This window comes from Plectrocnemia conspersa, unplaced genomic scaffold (assembly GCF_051122295.1).
Source record: "Plectrocnemia conspersa isolate PC_06_02 unplaced genomic scaffold, ASM5112229v1 ptg000011l, whole genome shotgun sequence".
In the NCBI taxonomy this organism is placed as follows: domain Eukaryota; kingdom Metazoa; phylum Arthropoda; class Insecta; order Trichoptera; family Polycentropodidae; genus Plectrocnemia; species Plectrocnemia conspersa.
Window position 1 is genome coordinate 23,155,207 of NW_028277175.1, and position 18,824 is coordinate 23,174,030.

Genomic DNA, 18,824 nt, shown 5'->3' on the forward strand with positions numbered 1-18,824 from the left:
CTATCATTAATTACTAAATTCAAATTATCACTAGCGCAACGTACATAGTACTTTTCATTTGATTGGGTATTTCTTATTCTTGTTTGTATACCATTATGAACACCGCTCATAACATTAGCACCATCGTAACCCTGGAAATTCATGTCATTAAGTATTTTCATCACCAGATTTATCATTACTTCTGCTGAGTGATCTGCTAACTCTAAAAATCTCAAAAATGTTTCGTTAATTTTGTATTGTTCTGGTTGATGGTTTTCGTTTTTAATTATGTATACATGGCGTATAACGATACTAAATTGATCTATCTTTGTAATGTTATGTGTTGTAACATATTTGTAAATATATAGTAACTTTAGTAAATCATTTTCTACTTAATGTATAATTGAATTTTTAATTTTTGGACTTAAATATTTTATTGAATCAGATAGCTTATCTATTATTTGTTTCATAATGGAGTTGTAATTTGCAAGTAATTGAACTTGGCTCAAGAAAATCCAAAATAATTACCTTCTTGGTGGCCACGGAAAGCTAAAGCGTTCTTTGCCAACAACATGTTATGCGGAACAAGCGGTCTGAAATCATATTCCAGGAATTTTCATTGTAACGAATTTGATCTTCGATGTCTTGATCAATCGTAAAATTCTTCTCCTGTTTCGTATACCACACATGATTAATGTGATTTTGGAAAGAACTGTGTTGTTTAATGTCTGTAGACAAATTTTACCATTGTCTTTACCAAAACGCCATGAATTATTAATTTTAGAAAATAACCGATACAGTTCACAATAAACCAAATATAATTTTTTGAGTAACATAGGCATAATTGTAGAATTGAGCCGTACTTTGATTTGGATTAATAATATATTTCACTACAACTTATATTTTGTTATTTGATATCTTTGAGAAATTTACCTTTAGGTCTATGTGGTGGCAAACTTAAATTAATTTTATACACTTAATTTAATGAAATTATAAAATTAATTTAAAAAAGATCATAACACGACTAGAAACTGATGACTCACTGGATTTAGGCTATAAAGCATTTTGAATTTCTGGATATGCATAAACATTAAAAAAATATATAACGAGCGAGCATTTTAGAAATTGTATGATGTAGAAATTGATGTAAGACTGTATTTAAATTTTTTGTTTTGAATGAATAGATTGCCTTGGGTTATTAATATATACATATATGGCAATCCTCTTAGACCCCCCTATCCCGAGGGCCTCATGTGTTGCCTGCCCCCTCATATAGTAGTTATGCCACTGTCACTTAGTTACCAAATAAATGTTTTATTTACTTTCTTCGGTGTTTAGATTACCCCTGGATTATGATAAAACTTCAGTTATTACCTTGCAATATACTCGTACGAATTTTGATAGTGTTTCACGAAATAAATTTGAGAACAAGCAATTCAAACTAAACAAGGAAGATTGTCATATTAAAACTTTATCAAAGGATTAACGTAATAATATTTATTACACTTTTTATATAATACTTTCTGTACATTATACTTTTACATGATTAATTTTGTATTAAAAAACTAACAAATTGTATTTTAAGAATTTAATTACCGACGGCCGCATCCTCCCCCATTTCCACCTTTAGGTCCAAAACCTCCTCCACCACCACAACCGCCGCCGAATTTCTGGCCGCTACCACTACCTCGTCTTCCTCCACATCCCGCATTTGGGCCGTATAATCCTCCACCACCACCACCAGACCTTCCTCCGAATCCTCGTCTTCCTTGATTGGCATTGGCCATTGCCATAGGCATAGCACTAGCTGCTGTGTTAGCTTGGGAGCCAGCTGGTCCATTTGCTTTGGTAATGGCTATAGCACCGGCTGAAGCATTGGCTTGGGTATTTGCTGCGGCATTGGTATTAGTTGCGGCTATAGCATTTCCTGATGCACTGGATTGGGTGTAAGCTAATGTATAGGCGTTGTTTGTTGATATAGCACCTGCTTTAGCCTGGGAATTTGGTACTGCTACAGAGCTAGTTGATGAACTGGCTTGGGCTATACCAGCTGTAGCACTTGCTGATGCATTGGCTTGAGCATTAACTGATGCCTTGCCGTTGGTTGCCACAGCACCTGCTAATGCATTGGCTTGGGCGTTAGATGGTGTATTGGCATTAGGTACGGTTACAGCACTTGCTGATGCATAAGCTTGGGCATTTGCTACAGTATTAGCGTTGGATGCGGCTATAGTATTAGCTAATGCCTTGCTGTTGATTGCGGCTAATGCAGCTAATGTATTAGCCTGAATACTTTGTGCTGCACCGGCACGTGATTCGCTAAATGCTTTACACTTGCTACAGCCTTTTACACCGCCAAATTTTTGGTGACTGCCGCTTCCGCTGTCAGATCCAGATTTCTTTCCGAATCGATTTATTCCACCAAAAACTTGATTACTATCGCTAGATTTTCCTCCCCATCTAGGCCTTTCTCCCCACCCAGGTCTACCACCCCATCCAGGTCTTCCTCCCCATCCAGCACTTACTTGGGCTTGGGCAGTATTTGCTGCAATTGCAGCAGCAGCTGCCGCATTGGCTTGGGTATTTGCTAATGCTTTGGCATTAGCTGAGGCGTTAGCTGCAGCTATAGCAGCTGCTGATGCATTAGCTTCGGCAATTGCAGATGCTTTGGCACTTGCTACAGCTGCTGCGTTTGCTTGGGCGTTTGCTAATGCTTTGGCATTAGCACTAGCTAAAGCGTTGGCTGCAGCGGTAGCAGCAGCAGATGTATTGGATTGGGCGGTTGCAGATGCTTTGGCAGTTGCTACGGCTAAGGCAGTGGCTGCCGCATTCGCATTGGCGTTTGCTAGTGCTTCGGAATTAGCATTTGCTAAGGCGTTGGCTGTAGCTATAGCACCAGCTAATGTATCAGATTGGGTGCCAAAAGATTTTCTTCCTTTTCCAAGTTTTCCTCCATTTCCGTGTCTTCCTTTAAACCCTTTTCCCTTATTTTCAGCACTACCAGAAGAACTGTCTTCATCATCAGTGGACGCGTCTGCGCTTGCTACAGTTATAGCACTTGCTGATGCATTGGCTTGGGCGTTTGCAGATGCGTCGGCACTTGCTACAGCTAAGGCAGCAGCTGCCGCATTCGCTTTGGCGCGTGCTAATGCTTCGGCATTAGCAACAGCTATAGCATTGGCTGAAGCTTCAGCGTTAGCAGCAGCTGAGGCAGTGGCAGCCGCATTCGCTTGGGCGTTCGCTGATGCTTCAGCATTAGCGACAGCTATAGCATTGGCTGATGCCTCAGCGTTGGCTGTTGCTATGGCAGCAGCTGATGCGTCAGCTTGGGCACCGCCAGCTTTTTTACATTTTTTATGTTTTCCTCCCGAGCCATGTTTTCCTTTACCCTTTTTCCCGTTATCTTCATCACTCCCAGATAAACCGTCTTCATCGTCAGTGGACGCGTTTGCGCTGGCTACGGCTATAGCGTTTGCTGATGCATTTGCAGATGCGTCGGCAGTTGCAACGGCGAAAGCTGCCGCATTAGCTTGAGCAGCTGCTGATGCTTCGGCATTAGCGGCAGCTATAGCATTTGCTGAAGCTTCGGCGTTGGCAGCAGCTAAAGCAGCAGCTGAGGCAGTAGCTGCCGCATTCGCTTTGGCGTTTGCTAATGCTTCGGCATTAGCGACAGCTATTGCATTAGCTGAAGCCTCAGCGTTGGCTGCAGCTATTGCAGCAGCTGATGCGCTGGCGTCAGCTTGGGCGCCGCCAGCTTTTTTACCCTTTTTATGTTTTCCTCCCGAGCCATGTTTTCCTTTACCTTTTTTCCCGTTATCTTCATCACTCCCAGATGAACCATCTTCGTCGTCAGTGGATGCGTCTGCGCTGGCTACGGCTATAGCGCTTGCTGATGCATTTGCAGATGCGTCAGCAGTTGCAACGGAGGAAGCTGCCGCATTCGCTTGAGCGGTTGCTGATGCTTCGGCATTAGCGACAGCTATAGCATTAGCTGTAGCTTCGGCGTTGGCAGCAGCTAAGGCAGTGGCTGCCGCATTCGCTTGAGCGTTTGCTGATGCTTCGGCATTAGCGACAGCTATTGCATTGGCTGCAGCTATGGCAGCAGCTGATGCGCTGGCGTCAGCTTGGGCACCGCCAGCTTTTTTACCCTTCTTATGTTTTCCTCCCAAGCCATGTTTTCCTTTACCACATTTTTTACCATTAATTTCATCACTTCCAGATGAGCTGTCTTCATCGTCAGTGGACGCGTCTGCGCTGGCTACGGCTATAGCACTTGCAGATGCATTTATTTGGGCGTTTGCAGATGAGTCGGCAATTACAACGGCAGAAGCTGCCGCATTTGCTTGAGCAGTTGCTGATGCTTCGGCATTAGCGACAGCTATAGCATTCGCTGAAGCTTCGGCGTTGGCAGCAGCTGAGGCAGTGGCTGCCGCATTCGCTTGAGCGTTTGCTGATGCTTCAGCATTAGCGACAGCCATTGCATTGGCTGCAGCCTCAGCGTTGGCTGCAGCTATGGCAGCAGCTGATGCGCTGGCGTCAGCTTGGGCACCGCCAGCTTTTTTACCCTTCTTATGTTTTCCTCCCAAGCCATGTTTTCCTTTACCACCTTTTTTACCATTAACTTCATCACTTCCAGATGAGCTGTCTTCATCGTCAGTGGACGCGTCTGCGCTGGCTACGGCTATAGCACTTGCAGATGCATTTGTTTGGGCGTTTGCAGATGAGTCGGCAATTGCAACGGCAGAAGCTGCCGCATTTGCTTGAGCGGTTGCTGATGCTTCGGCATTAGCGACAGCTTTAGCATTCGCTGAAGCTTCGGCGTTGGCAGCAGCTGAGGCAGTGGCTGCCGCATTCGCTTGAGCGTTTGCTGATGCTTCGGCATTAGCGACAGCTATTGCTTCGGCTGAAGCCGCAGCGTTGGCTGCAGCTATGGCAGCAGCTGATGCGCTGGCGTCAGCTTGGGCGCCGCCAGATTTTTTACCCTTCTTATGTTTTTTTCCCAAGCCATGTTTTCCTTTACCACCTTTTTTCCCATTAACTTCATCACTTTCAGATGAACTGTCTTCATCGTCAGTGGACGCGTCTGCGCTGGCTACAGCTATAGCACTTGCAGATGCATTTGTTTGGGCGTTTGCAGATGAGTCGGCAATTGCAACGGCAGAAGCTGCCGCATTAGCTTGAGCGGTTGCTGATGCTTCGGCATTAGAGACAGCTATAGCATTCGCTGAAGCTTCGGCGTTGGCAGCAGCTGAGGCAGTGGCTGCCGCATTCGCTTGAGCGTTTGCTGATGCTTCGGCATTAGCGACAGCTATTGCATTGGCTGCAGCCTCAGCGTTGGCTGCAGCTATGGCAGCAGCTGATGCGCTGGCGTCAGCTTGGGCGCCGCCAGATTTTTTACCCTTCTTATGTTTTCCTCCCGAGCCATGTTTTCCTTTACTACATTTTTTACCATTAACTTCATCACTTCCAGATGAACTGTCTTCATCGTCAGTGGACGCGTCTGCGGTGGCTACGGCTATAGCACTTGCAGATGCATTTGTTTGGGCGTTTGCAGATGAGTCGGCAATTGCAACGGCAGAAGCTGCCGCATTTGCTTGAGCGGTTGCTGATGCTTCGGCATTAGAGACAGCTATAGCATTCGCTGAAGCTTCGGCGTTGGCAGCAGCTGAGGCAGTGGCTGCCGCATTCGCTTGAGCGTTTGCTGATGCTTCGGCATTAGCGACAGCTATTGCATTGGCTGCAGCCTCAGCGTTGGCTGCAGCTATGGCAGCAGCTGATGCGCTGGCGTCAGCTTGGGCACCGCCAGCTTTTTTACCCTTCTTATGTTTTCCTCCCAAGCCATGTTTTCCTTTACCACCTTTTTTACCATTAACTTCATCACTTCCAGATGAGCTGTCTTCATCGTCAGTGGACGCGTCTGCGCTGGCTACGGCTATAGCACTTGCAGATGCATTTGTTTGGGCGTTTGCAGATGAGTCGGCAATTGCAACGGCAGAAGCTGCCGCATTTGCTTGAGCGGTTGCTGATGCTTCGACATTAGCGACAGCTTTAGCATTCGCTGAAGCTTCGGCGTTGGCAGCAGCTGAGGCAGTGGCTGCCGCATTCGCTTGAGCGTTTGCTGATGCTTCGGCATTAGCGACAGCTATTGCTTCGGCTGAAGCCGCAGCGTTGGCTGCAGCTATGGCAGCAGCTGATGCGCTGGCGTCAGCTTGGGCGCCGCCAGATTTTTTACCCTTCTTATGTTTTTTTCCCAAGCCATGTTTTCCTTTACCACCTTTTTTCCCATTAACTTCATCACTTTCAGATGAACTGTCTTCATCGTCAGTGGACGCGTCTGCGCTGGCTACGGCTATAGCACTTGCAGATGCATTTGTTTGGGCGTTTGCAGATGAGTCGGCAATTGCAACGGCAGAAGCTGCCGCATTAGCTTGAGCGGTTGCTGATGCTTCGGCATTAGAGACAGCTATCGCATTCGCTGAAGCTTCGGCGTTGGCAGCAGCTGAGGCAGTGGCTGCCGCATTCGCTTGAGCGTTTGCTGATGCTTCGGCATTAGCGACAGCTATTGCATTGGCTGCAGCCTCAGCGTTGGCTGCAGCTATGGCAGCAGTTGATGCGCTGGCGTCAGCTTGGGCGCCGCCAGATTTTTTACCCTTCTTATGTTTTTTTCCCAAGCCATGTTTTCCTTTACCACCTTTTTTCCCATTAACTTCATCACTTCCAGATGAACTGTCTTCATCGTCAGTGGACGCGTCTGCGCTGGCTACGGCTATAGCACTTGCAGATGCATTTGTTTGGGCGTTTGCAGATGAGTCGGCAATTGCAACGGCAGAAGCTGCCGCATTAGCTTGAGCGGTTGCTGATGCTTCGGCATTAGAGACAGCTATAGCATTCGCTGAAGCTTCGGCGTTGGCAGCAGCTGAGGCAGTGGCTGCCGCATTCGCTTGAGCGTTTGCTGATGCTTCGGCATTAGCGACAGCTATTGCATTGGCTGCAGCTATGGCAGCAGCTGATGCGCTGGCGTCAGCTTGGGCACCGCCAGCTTTTTTACCCTTCTTATGTTTTCCTCCCAAGCCATGTTTTCCTTTACCACCTTTTTTACCATTACCTTCATTACTTCCAGATGAGCTGTCTTCATCGTCAGTGGACGCGTCTGCGCTGGCTACGGCTATAGCACTTGCAGATGCATTTGTTTGGGCGTTTGCAGATGAGTCGGCAATTGCAACGGCAGAAGCTGCCGCATTTGCTTGAGCGGTTGCTGATGCTTCGGCATTAGCGACAGCTTTAGCATTCGCTGAAGCTTCGGCGTTGGCAGCAGCTGAGGCAGTGGCTGCCGCATTCGCTTGAGCGTTTGCTGATGCTTCGGCATTAGCGACAGCTATTGCATTGGCTGCAGCCTCAGCGTTGGCTGCAGCTATGGCAGCAGCTGATGCGCTGGCGTCAGCTTGGGCACCGCCAGCTTTTTTACCCTTCTTATGTTTTCCACCCAAGCCATGTTTTCCTTTACCACCTTTTTTACCATTAACTTCATCACTTCCAGATGAGCTGTCTTCATCGTCAGTGGACGCGTCTGCGCTGGCTACAGCTATAGCGCTTGCTGATGCATTTGCAGATGCGTCGGCAGTTGCAACGGCAAAAGCAGCCGCATTTGCTTGAGCAGCTGCTGATGCTCCAGCATTAGCGACAGCTATTGCATTGGCTGCAGCCTCAGCGTTGGCTGCAGCTATGGCAGCAGCTGATGCGCTGGCGTCAGCTTGGACACCGCCAGCTTTTTTACCCTTGTTATGTTTTCCTCCCAAGCCATGTTTTCCTTTACCACCTTTTTTACCATTAACTTCATCACTTCCAGATGAGCTGTCTTCATCGTCAGTGGACGCGTCTGCGCTGGCTACGGCTATAGCACTTGCAGATGCATTTGTTTGGGCGTTTGCAGATGAGTCGGCAATTGCAACGGCAGAAGCTGCCGCATTAGCTTGAGCGGTTGCTGATGCTTCGGCATTAGAGACAGCTATAGCATTCGCTGAAGCTTCGGCGTTGGCAGCAGCTGAGGCAGTGGTTGCCGCATTCGCTTGAGCGTTTGCTGATGCTTCGGCATTAGCGACAGCTATTGCATTGGCTGCAGCCTCAGCGTTGGCTGCAGCTATGGCAGCAGCTGATGCGCTGGCGTCAGCTTGGGCGCCGCCAGATTTTTTACCCTTCCTATGTTTTCCTCCCGAGCCATGTTTTCCTTTACTACATTTTCTACCATTACCTTCATTACTTCCAGATGAGCTGTCTTCATCGTCAGTGGACGCGTCTGCGCTGGCTACGGCTATAGCACTTGCAGATGCATTTGTTTGGGCGTTTGCAGATGAGTCGGCAATTGCAACGGCAGAAGCTGCCGCATTTGCTTGAGCGGTTGCTGATGCTTCGGCATTAGCGACAGCTTTAGCATTCGCTGAAGCTTCGGCGTTGGCAGCAGCTGAGGCAGTGGCTGCCGCATTCGCTTGAGCGTTTGCTGATGCTTCGGCATTAGCGACAGCTATTGCATTGGCTGCAGCCTCAGCGTTGGCTGCAGCTATGGCAGCAGCTGATGCGCTGGCGTCAGCTTGGGCACCGTCAGCTTTTTTACCCTTCTTATGTTTTCCTCCCAAGCCATGTTTTCCTTTACCACCTTTTTTACCATTAACTTCATCACTTCCAGATGAGCTGTCTTCATCGTCAGTGGACGCGTCTGCGCTGGCTACAGCTATAGCGCTTGCTGATGCATTTGCAGATGCGTCGGCAGTTGCAACGGCAAAAGCAGCCGCATTTGCTTGAGCAGCTGCTGATGCTCCAGCATTAGCGACAGCTATTGCATTGGCTGCAGCCTCAGCGTTGGCTGCAGCTATGGCAGCAGCTGATGCGCTGGCGTCAGCTTGGACACCGCCAGCTTTTTTACCCTTGTTATGTTTTCCTCCCAAGCCATGTTTTCCTTTACCACCTTTTTTACCATTAACTTCATCACTTCCAGATGAGCTGTCTTCATCGTCAGTGGACGCGTCTGCGCTGGCTACGGCTATAGCACTTGCAGATGCATTTGTTTGGGCGTTTGCAGATGAGTCGGCAATTGCAACGGCAGAAGCTGCCGCATTAGCTTGAGCGGTTGCTGATGCTTCGGCATTAGAGACAGCTATAGCATTCGCTGAAGCTTCGGCGTTGGCAGCAGCTGAGGCAGTGGTTGCCGCATTCGCTTGAGCGTTTGCTGATGCTTCGGCATTAGCGACAGCTATTGCATTGGCTGCAGCCTCAGCGTTGGCTGCAGCTATGGCAGCAGCTGATGCGCTGGCGTCAGCTTGGGCGCCGCCAGATTTTTTACCCTTCCTATGTTTTCCTCCCGAGCCATGTTTTCCTTTACTACATTTTCTACCATTAACTTCATCACTTCCAGATGAACTGTCTTCATCGTCAGTGGACGCGTCTGCGGTGGCTACGGCTATAGCACTTGCAGATGCATTTGTTTGGGCGTTTGCAGATGAGTCGGCAATTGCAACGGCAGAAGCTGCAGCATTAGCTTGAGCGGTTGCTGATGCTTCAGCATTAGAGACAGCTATAGCATTCGCTGAAGCTTCGGCGTTAGCAGCAGCTGAGGCAGTGGCTGCCGCATTCGCTTGAGCGTTTGCTGATGCTTCGGCATTAGCGACAGTTATTGCATTGGCTGCAGCCTCAGCGTTGGCTGCAGCTATGGCAGCAGCTGATGCGCTGGCGTCAGCTTGGGCACCGCCAGCTTTTTTACCCTTCTTATGTTTTCCTCCCAAGCCATGTTTTCCTTTACCACCTTTTTTACCATTAACTTCATCACTTCCAGATGAGCTGTCTTCATCGTCAGTGGACGCGTCTGCGCTGGCTACGGCTATAGCACTTGCAGATGCATTTGTTTGGGCGTTTGCAGATGAGTCGGCAATTGCAACGGCAGAAGCTGCCGCATTAGCTTGAGCGGTTGCTGATGCTTCGGCATTAGAGACAGCTATAGCATTCGCTGAAGCTTCGGCGTTAGCAGCAGCTGAGGCAGTGGCTGCCGCATTCGCTTGAGCGTTTGCTGATGCTTCGGCATTAGCGACAGCTATTGCATTGGCTGCAGCCTCAGCGTTGGCTGCAGCTATGGCAGCAGCTGATGCGCTGGCGTCAGCTTGGGCGCCGCCAGATTTTTTACCCTTCTTATGTTTTCCTCCCGAGCCATGTTTTCCTTTACCACCTTTTTTACCATTAACTTCATCACTTCCAGATGAGCTGTCTTCATCGTCAGTGGACGCGTCTGCGCTGGCTACGGCTATAGCACTTGCAGATGCATTTGTTTGGGCGTTTGCAGATGAGTCGGCAATTGCAACGGCAGAAGCTGCCGCATTAGCTTGAGCGGTTGCTGATGCTTCGGCATTAGAGACAGCTATAGCATTCGCTGAAGCTTCGGCGTTAGCAGCAGCTGAGGCAGTGGCTGCCGCATTCGCTTGAGCGTTTGCTGATGCTTCGGCATTAGCGACAGCTATTGCATTGGCTGCAGCCTCAGCGTTGGCTGCAGCTATGGCAGCAGCTGATGCGCTGGCGTCAGCTTGGGCACTGCCAGCTTTTTTACCCTTCTTATGTTTTCCTCCCAAGCCATGTTTTCCTTTACCACCTTTTTTACCATTAACTTCATCACTTCCAGATGAGCTGTCTTCATCGTCAGTGGACGCGTCTGCGCTGGCTACGGCTATAGCACTTGCAGATGCATTTGTTTGGGCGTTTGCAGATGAGTCGGCAATTGCAACGGCAGAAGCTGCCGCATTAGCTTGAGCGGTTGCTGATGCTTCGGCATTAGAGACAGCTATAGCATTCGCTGAAGCTTCGGCGTTGGCAGCAGCTGAGGCAGTGGTTGCCGCATTCGCTTGAGCGTTTGCTGATGCTTCGGCATTAGCGACAGCTATTGCATTGGCTGCAGCCTCAGCGTTGGCTGCAGCTATGGCAGCAGCTGATGCGCTGGCGTCAGCTTGGGCGCCGCCAGATTTTTTACCCTTCTTATGTTTTCCTCCCGAGCCATGTTTTCCTTTACCACCTTTTTTACCATTAACTTCATCACTTCCAGATGAGCTGTCTTCATCGTCAGTGGACGCGTCTGCGCTGGCTACGGCTATAGCACTTGCAGATGCATTTGTTTGGGCGTTTGCAGATGAGTCGGCAATTGCAACGGCAGAAGCTGCCGCATTAGCTTGAGCGGTTGCTGATGCTTCGGCATTAGAGACAGCTATAGCATTCGCTGAAGCTTCGGCGTTAGCAGCAGCTGAGGCAGTGGCTGCCGCATTCGCTTGAGCGTTTGCTGATGCTTCGGCATTAGCGACAGCTATTGCATTGGCTGCAGCCTCAGCGTTGGCTGCAGCTATGGCAGCAGCTGATGCGCTGGCGTCAGCTTGGGCACTGCCAGCTTTTTTACCCTTCTTATGTTTTCCTCCCAAGCCATGTTTTCCTTTACCACCTTTTTTACCATTAACTTCATCACTTCCAGATGAGCTGTCTTCATCGTCAGTGGACGCGTCTGCGCTGGCTACGGCTATAGCACTTGCAGATGCATTTGTTTGGGCGTTTGCAGACGAGTCGGCAATTGCAACGGCAGAAGCTGCCGCATTAGCTTGAGCGGTTGCTGATGCTTCGGCATTAGAGACAGCTATAGCATTCGCTGAAGCTTCGGCGTTAGCAGCAGCTGAGGCAGTGGCTGCCGCATTCGCTTGAGCGTTTGCTGATGCTTCGGCATTAGCGACAGCTATTGCATTGGCTGCAGCCTCAGCGTTGGCTGCAGCTATGGCAGCAGCTGATGCGCTGGCGTCAGCTTGGGCGCCGCCAGATTTTTTACCCTTCTTATGTTTTCCTCCCGAGCCATGTTTTCCTTTACCACCTTTTTTACCATTAACTTCATCACTTCCAGATGAGCTGTCTTCATCGTCAGTGGACGCGTCTGCGCTGGCTACGGCTATAGCACTTGCAGATGCATTTGTTTGGGCGTTTGCAGATGAGTCGGCAATTGCAACGGCAGAAGCTGCCGCATTAGCTTGAGCGGTTGCTGATGCTTCGGCATTAGAGACAGCTATAGCATTCGCTGAAGCTTCGGCGTTAGCAGCAGCTGAGGCAGTGGCTGCCGCATTCGCTTGAGCGTTTGCTGATGCTTCGGCATTAGCGACAGCTATTGCATTGGCTGCAGCCTCAGCGTTGGCTGCAGCTATGGCAGCAGCTGATGCGCTGGCGTCAGCTTGGGCACTGCCAGCTTTTTTACCCTTCTTATGTTTTCCTCCCAAGCCATGTTTTCCTTTACCACCTTTTTTACCATTAACTTCATCACTTCCAGATGAGCTGTCTTCATCGTCAGTGGACGCGTCTGCGCTGGCTACGGCTATAGCACTTGCAGATGCATTTGTTTGGGCGTTTGCAGATGAGTCGGCAATTGCAACGGCAGAAGCTGCCGCATTAGCTTGAGCGGTTGCTGATGCTTCGGCATTAGAGACAGCTATAGCATTCGCTGAAGCTTCGGCGTTGGCAGCAGCTGAGGCAGTGGTTGCCGCATTCGCTTGAGCGTTTGCTGATGCTTCGGCATTAGCGACAGCTATTGCATTGGCTGCAGCCTCAGCGTTGGCTGCAGCTATGGCAGCAGCTGATGCGCTGGCGTCAGCTTGGGCGCCGCCAGATTTTTTACCCTTCTTATGTTTTCCTCCCGAGCCATGTTTTCCTTTACCACCTTTTTTACCATTAACTTCATCACTTCCAGATGAGCTGTCTTCATCGTCAGTGGACGCGTCTGCGCTGGCTACGGCTATAGCACTTGCAGATGCATTTGTTTGGGCGTTTGCAGATGAGTCGGCAATTGCAACGGCAGAAGCTGCCGCATTAGCTTGAGCGGTTGCTGATGCTTCGGCATTAGAGACAGCTATAGCATTCGCTGAAGCTTCGGCGTTAGCAGCAGCTGAGGCAGTGGCTGCCGCATTCGCTTGAGCGTTTGCTGATGCTTCGGCATTAGCGACAGCTATTGCATTGGCTGCAGCCTCAGCGTTGGCTGCAGCTATGGCAGCAGCTGATGCGCTGGCGTCAGCTTGGGCACTGCCAGCTTTTTTACCCTTCTTATGTTTTCCTCCCAAGCCATGTTTTCCTTTACCACCTTTTTTACCATTAACTTCATCACTTCCAGATGAGCTGTCTTCATCGTCAGTGGACGCGTCTGCGCTGGCTACGGCTATAGCACTTGCAGATGCATTTGTTTGGGCGTTTGCAGATGAGTCGGCAATTGCAACGGCAGAAGCTGCCGCATTAGCTTGAGCGGTTGCTGATGCTTCGGCATTAGAGATAGCTATAGCATTCGCTGAAGCTTCGGCGTTGGCAGCAGCTGAGGCAGTGGTTGCCGCATTCGCTTGAGCGTTTGCTGATGCTTCGGCATTAGCGACAGCTATTGCATTGGCTGCAGCCTCAGCGTTGGCTGCAGCTATGGCAGCAGCTGATGCGCTGGCGTCAGCTTGGGCGCCGCCAGATTTTTTACCCTTCCTATGTTTTCCTCCCGAGCCATGTTTTCCTTTACTACATTTTCTACCATTAACTTCATCACTTCCAGATGAACTGTCTTCATCGTCAGTGGACGCGTCTGCGGTGGCTACGGCTATAGCACTTGCAGATGCATTTGTTTGGGCGTTTGCAGATGAGTCGGCAATTGCAACGGCAGAAGCTGCCGCATTAGCTTGAGCGGTTGCTGATGCTTCAGCATTAGAGACAGCTATAGCATTCGCTGAAGCTTCGGCGTTAGCAGCAGCTGAGGCAGTGGCTGCCGCATTCGCTTGAGCGTTTGCTGATGCTTCGGCATTAGCGACAGCTATTGCATTGGCTGCAGCCTCAGCGTTGGCTGCAGCTATGGCAGCAGCTGATGCGCTGGCGTCAGCTTGGGCACCGCCAGCTTTTTTACCCTTCTTATGTTTTCCTCCCAAGCCATGTTTTCCTTTACCACCTTTTTTACCATTAACTTCATCACTTCCAGATGAGCTGTCTTCATCGTCAGTGGACGCGTCTGCGCTGGCTACGGCTATAGCACTTGCAGATGCATTTGTTTGGGCGTTTGCAGATGAGTCGGCAATTGCAACGGCAGAAGCTGCCGCATTAGCTTGAGCGGTTGCTGATGCTTCGGCATTAGAGACAGCTATAGCATTCGCTGAAGCTTCGGCGTTGGCAGCAGCTGAGGCAGTGGCTGCCGCATTCGCTTGAGCGTTTGCTGATGCTTCGGCATTAGCGACAGCTATTGCATTGGCTGCAGCCTCAGCGTTGGCTGCAGCTATGGCAGCAGCTGATGCGCTGGCGTCAGCTTGGGCGCCGCCAGATTTTTTACCCTTCTTATGTTTTCCTCCCGAGCCATGTTTTCCTTTACTACATTTTTTACCATTAACTTCATCACTTCCAGATGAACTGTCTTCATCGTCAGTGGACGCGTCTGCGCTGGCTACGGCTGTAGCACTTGCAGATGCATTTGTTTGGGCGTTTGCAGATGAGTCGGCAATTGCAACTGCAGAAGCTGCCGCATTTGCTTGAGCGGTTGCTGATGCTTCGGCATTAGCGACAGCTAAAGCATTCGCTGAAGCTTCGGCGTTGGCAGCAGCTGAGGCAGTGGCTGCCGCATTCGCTTGAGCGTTTGCTGATGCTTCGGCATTAGCGACAGCTATTGCATTGGCTGCAGCCTCAGCGTTGGCTGCAGCTATGGCAGCAGCTGATGCGCTGGCGTCAGCTTGGGCACCGCCAGCTTTTTTACCCTTCTTATGTTTTCCTCCCAAGCCATGTTTTCCTTTACCACCTTTTTTCCCATTAACTTCATCACTTCCAGATGAACTGTCTTCATCGTCAGTGGACGCGTCTGCGCTGGCTACGGCTATAGCACTTGCTGATGCATTTGTTTGGGCGTTTGCAGATGAGTCGGCAGTTGCAACGGCAGAGGCTGCTGCATTTGCTTGAGCGGTTGCTGATGCTTCGGCATTAGCGACAGCTACAGTATTGGCCAAAGCCGAGGCAACGGCTGCCGTATTTGCTTGGGCGTTTGCTAATCCTTCGGCATTAGCGACAATTGTAGGACTGGGTTTAGCTATAGCAGCTTCTGGAGCTTCAGCTGCTGTTTTGGTACTTGTTTTAGCGAAAGCGCTGGCGCGAGTTTTTGCTGCTGCCTTTTTATTGATTTTGGCTGGTGCTTTAGCAATGGTTTTAGCCAACGGTTTTGTTCGTACGCTATTGAGTACCTTACGGACTTCAGGCGAGGTGTTTGAATTTGGTATTCTTGATATTTTGTTTTGAACTGATGGCCATTGGTTAGCATAAGATTCGGTGCTGGATTCATATGAGCTGACATAACGCCCACGTGCGTTGCATAATGTTGGCTTTGTTAATCTTCGACAAGGGGGAAGATAGTCGCTTACCGAGTCAGAAGAAGAATCGTAGCCCATAAAGTTGAGAATAGCAAATAAGCCGAATAAACGACCTCCAAATCTTCCAAGTCTGCTGTAAGCGTTCGATTTTTTACTATGATGTACTTTGTGCCTGTCGTCGTATTCATCGGAAGATGAGCAACAATAATCATATCTGCCATTTCTCTTATCCATTTCGTTTGAGTATGCTTTCAGAGTTCGACCACAACCGCATGGACCTCGCACTGCAGTTTTTGGAGAGCATGGTGAAGATCTGGTGATTTCCTTTTATTCAAAATAAAAAAGACTTAGATAATTCAGATTACTCAATAAAATTATAAAAAAATATCGTAATATGTTTTAAGCTTAAAAAGATATATTTATTTTTCGTTAAAAAATTTAATATTTCAAGTTGAGAAAGCATTGTGCATCCGCTGATATTTTCCTATATTTATTACTGTGTGAAAATACTGTATTATATTTTTTAATAATTAAATTTACTTAAATATTTAATTTTAAATTTATGTTGAATGCACATGTGTTGTGTCTGATATTTTATCACGTTTTCATGTTTTTATTTATATATGTATATGTATGTGTGTGTGCGTATATGTATTTGTATGCACATATACGTACATATGTATATATGTATGTAGATATTTGTATGTAATTTTAATTTTTTTATTGTATTTTACGCTTTTGACCAGCGTGACGCTTTAGGTTAACCTGCCAGATCAGGATGGTCTTAATTTTAATAAATAAATAAAATACATAAATAAATTTCACTGTAGGCATTGCATTAGAATATTATGACATTTATGTTTCGAGACGGCGACTAAGTTATATGCACATGTTTGTTTGCTATATATAGTTATTTGTAAAACCAAATAACTTGAAGTAGGAAACGTAATACTTTTTGTATCAATTACAATTAAATGCAATAATATACAGTCATGGCCATAATAATGGGGAACCCTTTAAATGGTGTATAACTCTCTACAATTGCATACTCTCACGGAAATATCTTAGCAGGTAGTTTTAATTGTAATTCTGAGAACTATACGAAGAAATTTGTCGTTTTTAATTGCTTACTTGAGTTTTTAAAAAATATTGGAGGTTATACTATCCAGTTTCGCTTAAGTGGTCTTATGTTCAGTTGCGTGATTTTGGCTTTTATTTTCGATTATAATTTATGGAAAAAATAAAAGAAAAGGTTGTCTAACATAATTGCAAACCCTAAATTAAGCTGCGAGAAAAATTGCAGATGGAATGGATAAAATTGTCTCCGTTCACCCGCAAGTCATTAGTTGATAGTATGCCAAAATTGGTTGCAGCTGTAATTATAGGCCGGCGCCAGTTGACCACACGCTGGAGTTCGCCGTTAATAGTGTTGTAGAGCAAGGGACCACTCTTGAGGTTAAAACCCAAACGCTTGAGAGGCAGTGATTTCTCGGGCGGCCGTCTCAGGTGGAGCTCGAGGCAAAACTGATAACGAATAAAGCATAGCAGAGTAACGCAAGCAGGGCCAAAGGGCTCGGCCCTGAGGGGAACCGAGGGCCAAGGCTGCGGCTGAGGCAACATATACACCCCTCGAAGATCAGGGGGGTGGTGTTGTGACAAGAATGATACGCAATGCATGCAGTGCAAAGCAATGCAGGCCAGCCAATGAGAACACATTTTCCCAAGCGCTCGGGAGAAATACTAATGCAGCTCTAATAAAATATTTAGCACTACGGGGGGGGGGGGGATCCCGCTCACCTGACCGTCAAAAGCTGGGTGCCTGCCCATATGGGTTGGACTCGTAGGGTCCTAGTACTGGTAACGGCAGTGGCGCACGCAACGGATAACATGTAGCTATACTTCTGTAATTATAGCTAAGGATGGGCTTACTAAATATTAAAAATAAACTTTAAATAACAACCTTAGTCGGTTTTTTATTTATATTTTCACGATTTTTTTTAAGATATAACACATTTATTCAGGTGCCCCATTACTATGGTCAAACCTGTACATACTGACAAAAATAGCCTTAAAAATCTATTGCGAAAATAAAATATTTTTTTTTCTTTTCACTATTACTAGAATTATATTGAAGTGAACGAGTATTTTTTGGTTCTAGCAGTTAAAAAGCATGTTAGAACCTGGACATACACCATATATAAATCACATACATATATGGTGTTTAAAAAATATATAAGATCTCATACCATTAATCTATGAATTTCCTAGTGATCAAATCATTATTTAAATGAATTGATGGATTGAATAGATTTAGCAGATAAATAAACAATTGTTAAAAAGTGTCAGTTATACAAAAACACAATTCAATATTTAGAAAAAAATAGCTTCATGAAAATATATTCAATATTGTTTTATTCAACCCTATGGTTTCCGAAATCTGTTATATCGGTGTTTGTTACTTGGCAAAAATTACCGGACTTAAGAGAGAATCGGATCATTGCAAAAAGAAACGGAATAGTTATCCGAAAAAGGCTCGTCAACCAAAGGGTTAAGCATGTGAAAGAATTATGTATTAAATTTTATATTTGTAACATAATTATTATCAAAACCACTACATTAATATCTTTATCATATATTATTTTTATTTAGTCACTACTTAAGTATTTAGGAAATTAAATATTCGTCTACAACAAAGAGGTTAGTTTTAATTTATATTATTTACAGCTTATATAGACATTTTCTCTCTCTTCAATCAACATTAAAATTTTTAACATTATCTCTCTCTTAAAAAAAATTATAAATTAAATTCATATTTATACATAAATATGAATTTAATTTTCTCGTTAAATAAAATAAAATGAAACTTAATTAGGGTAAGCCTATTGCATATTTGATCCAAGCTGTTTTATTTAATCACAGTAAAATACTGTGGTAACTCAAATATCCAAATATATATATATATATATATATATATATATATATATATATATATATATATATATATATATATATATATATATATATATATATATATATATATATATATATATTGTAATTTACTGATGAGTGAATATACTAAGCAACTTATATATCAAGTAGGCAATAAATAAATAAAATATTTTGATCGTACTCACCGTTTGTGTAATAACGAAGATCAGCAAAAACAAATAGCGTAGAACAGCCGCCATGTTTGTTGAAAAGGATACGAAATCCTTAACGATATTAATTAGCGTTTAGATTATATATGTGTATTAAGTGTCGAAGAGCGCAAAAAGTAGAGCGTACAATTTTCACTTACGCACCCATTTATATTTATATAAATGCATATTCAATATACGCGTGTTTAATTTTGTTGCTTTTGAAGATCGATTAAATTTATGGACATGCTGTCTTTGTTTGCGTTTTTATTGTATCGACTCGTCTCAGTGTGATTTATTGCCTGCGGTGGATATAAATCATATTTTAAAACACATTCGCGTAATAAAC

At 46.4% G+C, this 18,824-nt stretch overlaps 1 protein-coding gene across 2 annotated transcripts; it reads right to left on the reverse strand.

Annotated features, from left to right (window-relative positions):
* Positions 1-1,456: 1,456 nt before the first annotated feature.
* LOC148230023 (uncharacterized) lies at positions 1,457-18,623 on the reverse strand. 2 transcript variants are annotated; one of them, XM_088197348.1, is made up of 3 exons: positions 18,473-18,623; positions 7,796-15,662; positions 1,457-7,069 (listed from the first exon to the last, which is right to left on the reverse strand). In XM_088197348.1, exons 1-3 carry the CDS (start codon positions 18,524-18,526, stop codon positions 1,572-1,574), a joined length of 13,419 nt encoding a protein of 4,472 aa, XP_088053474.1. In that variant the 5' UTR covers positions 18,527-18,623; the 3' UTR covers positions 1,457-1,571. The 2 variants fall into 2 exon arrangements, with proteins under 2 accessions (XP_088053474.1, XP_088053473.1); XM_088197347.1 differs by having other exon boundaries at positions 1,457-15,662.
* Between the last annotated feature and the right edge of the window lie 201 nt (positions 18,624-18,824).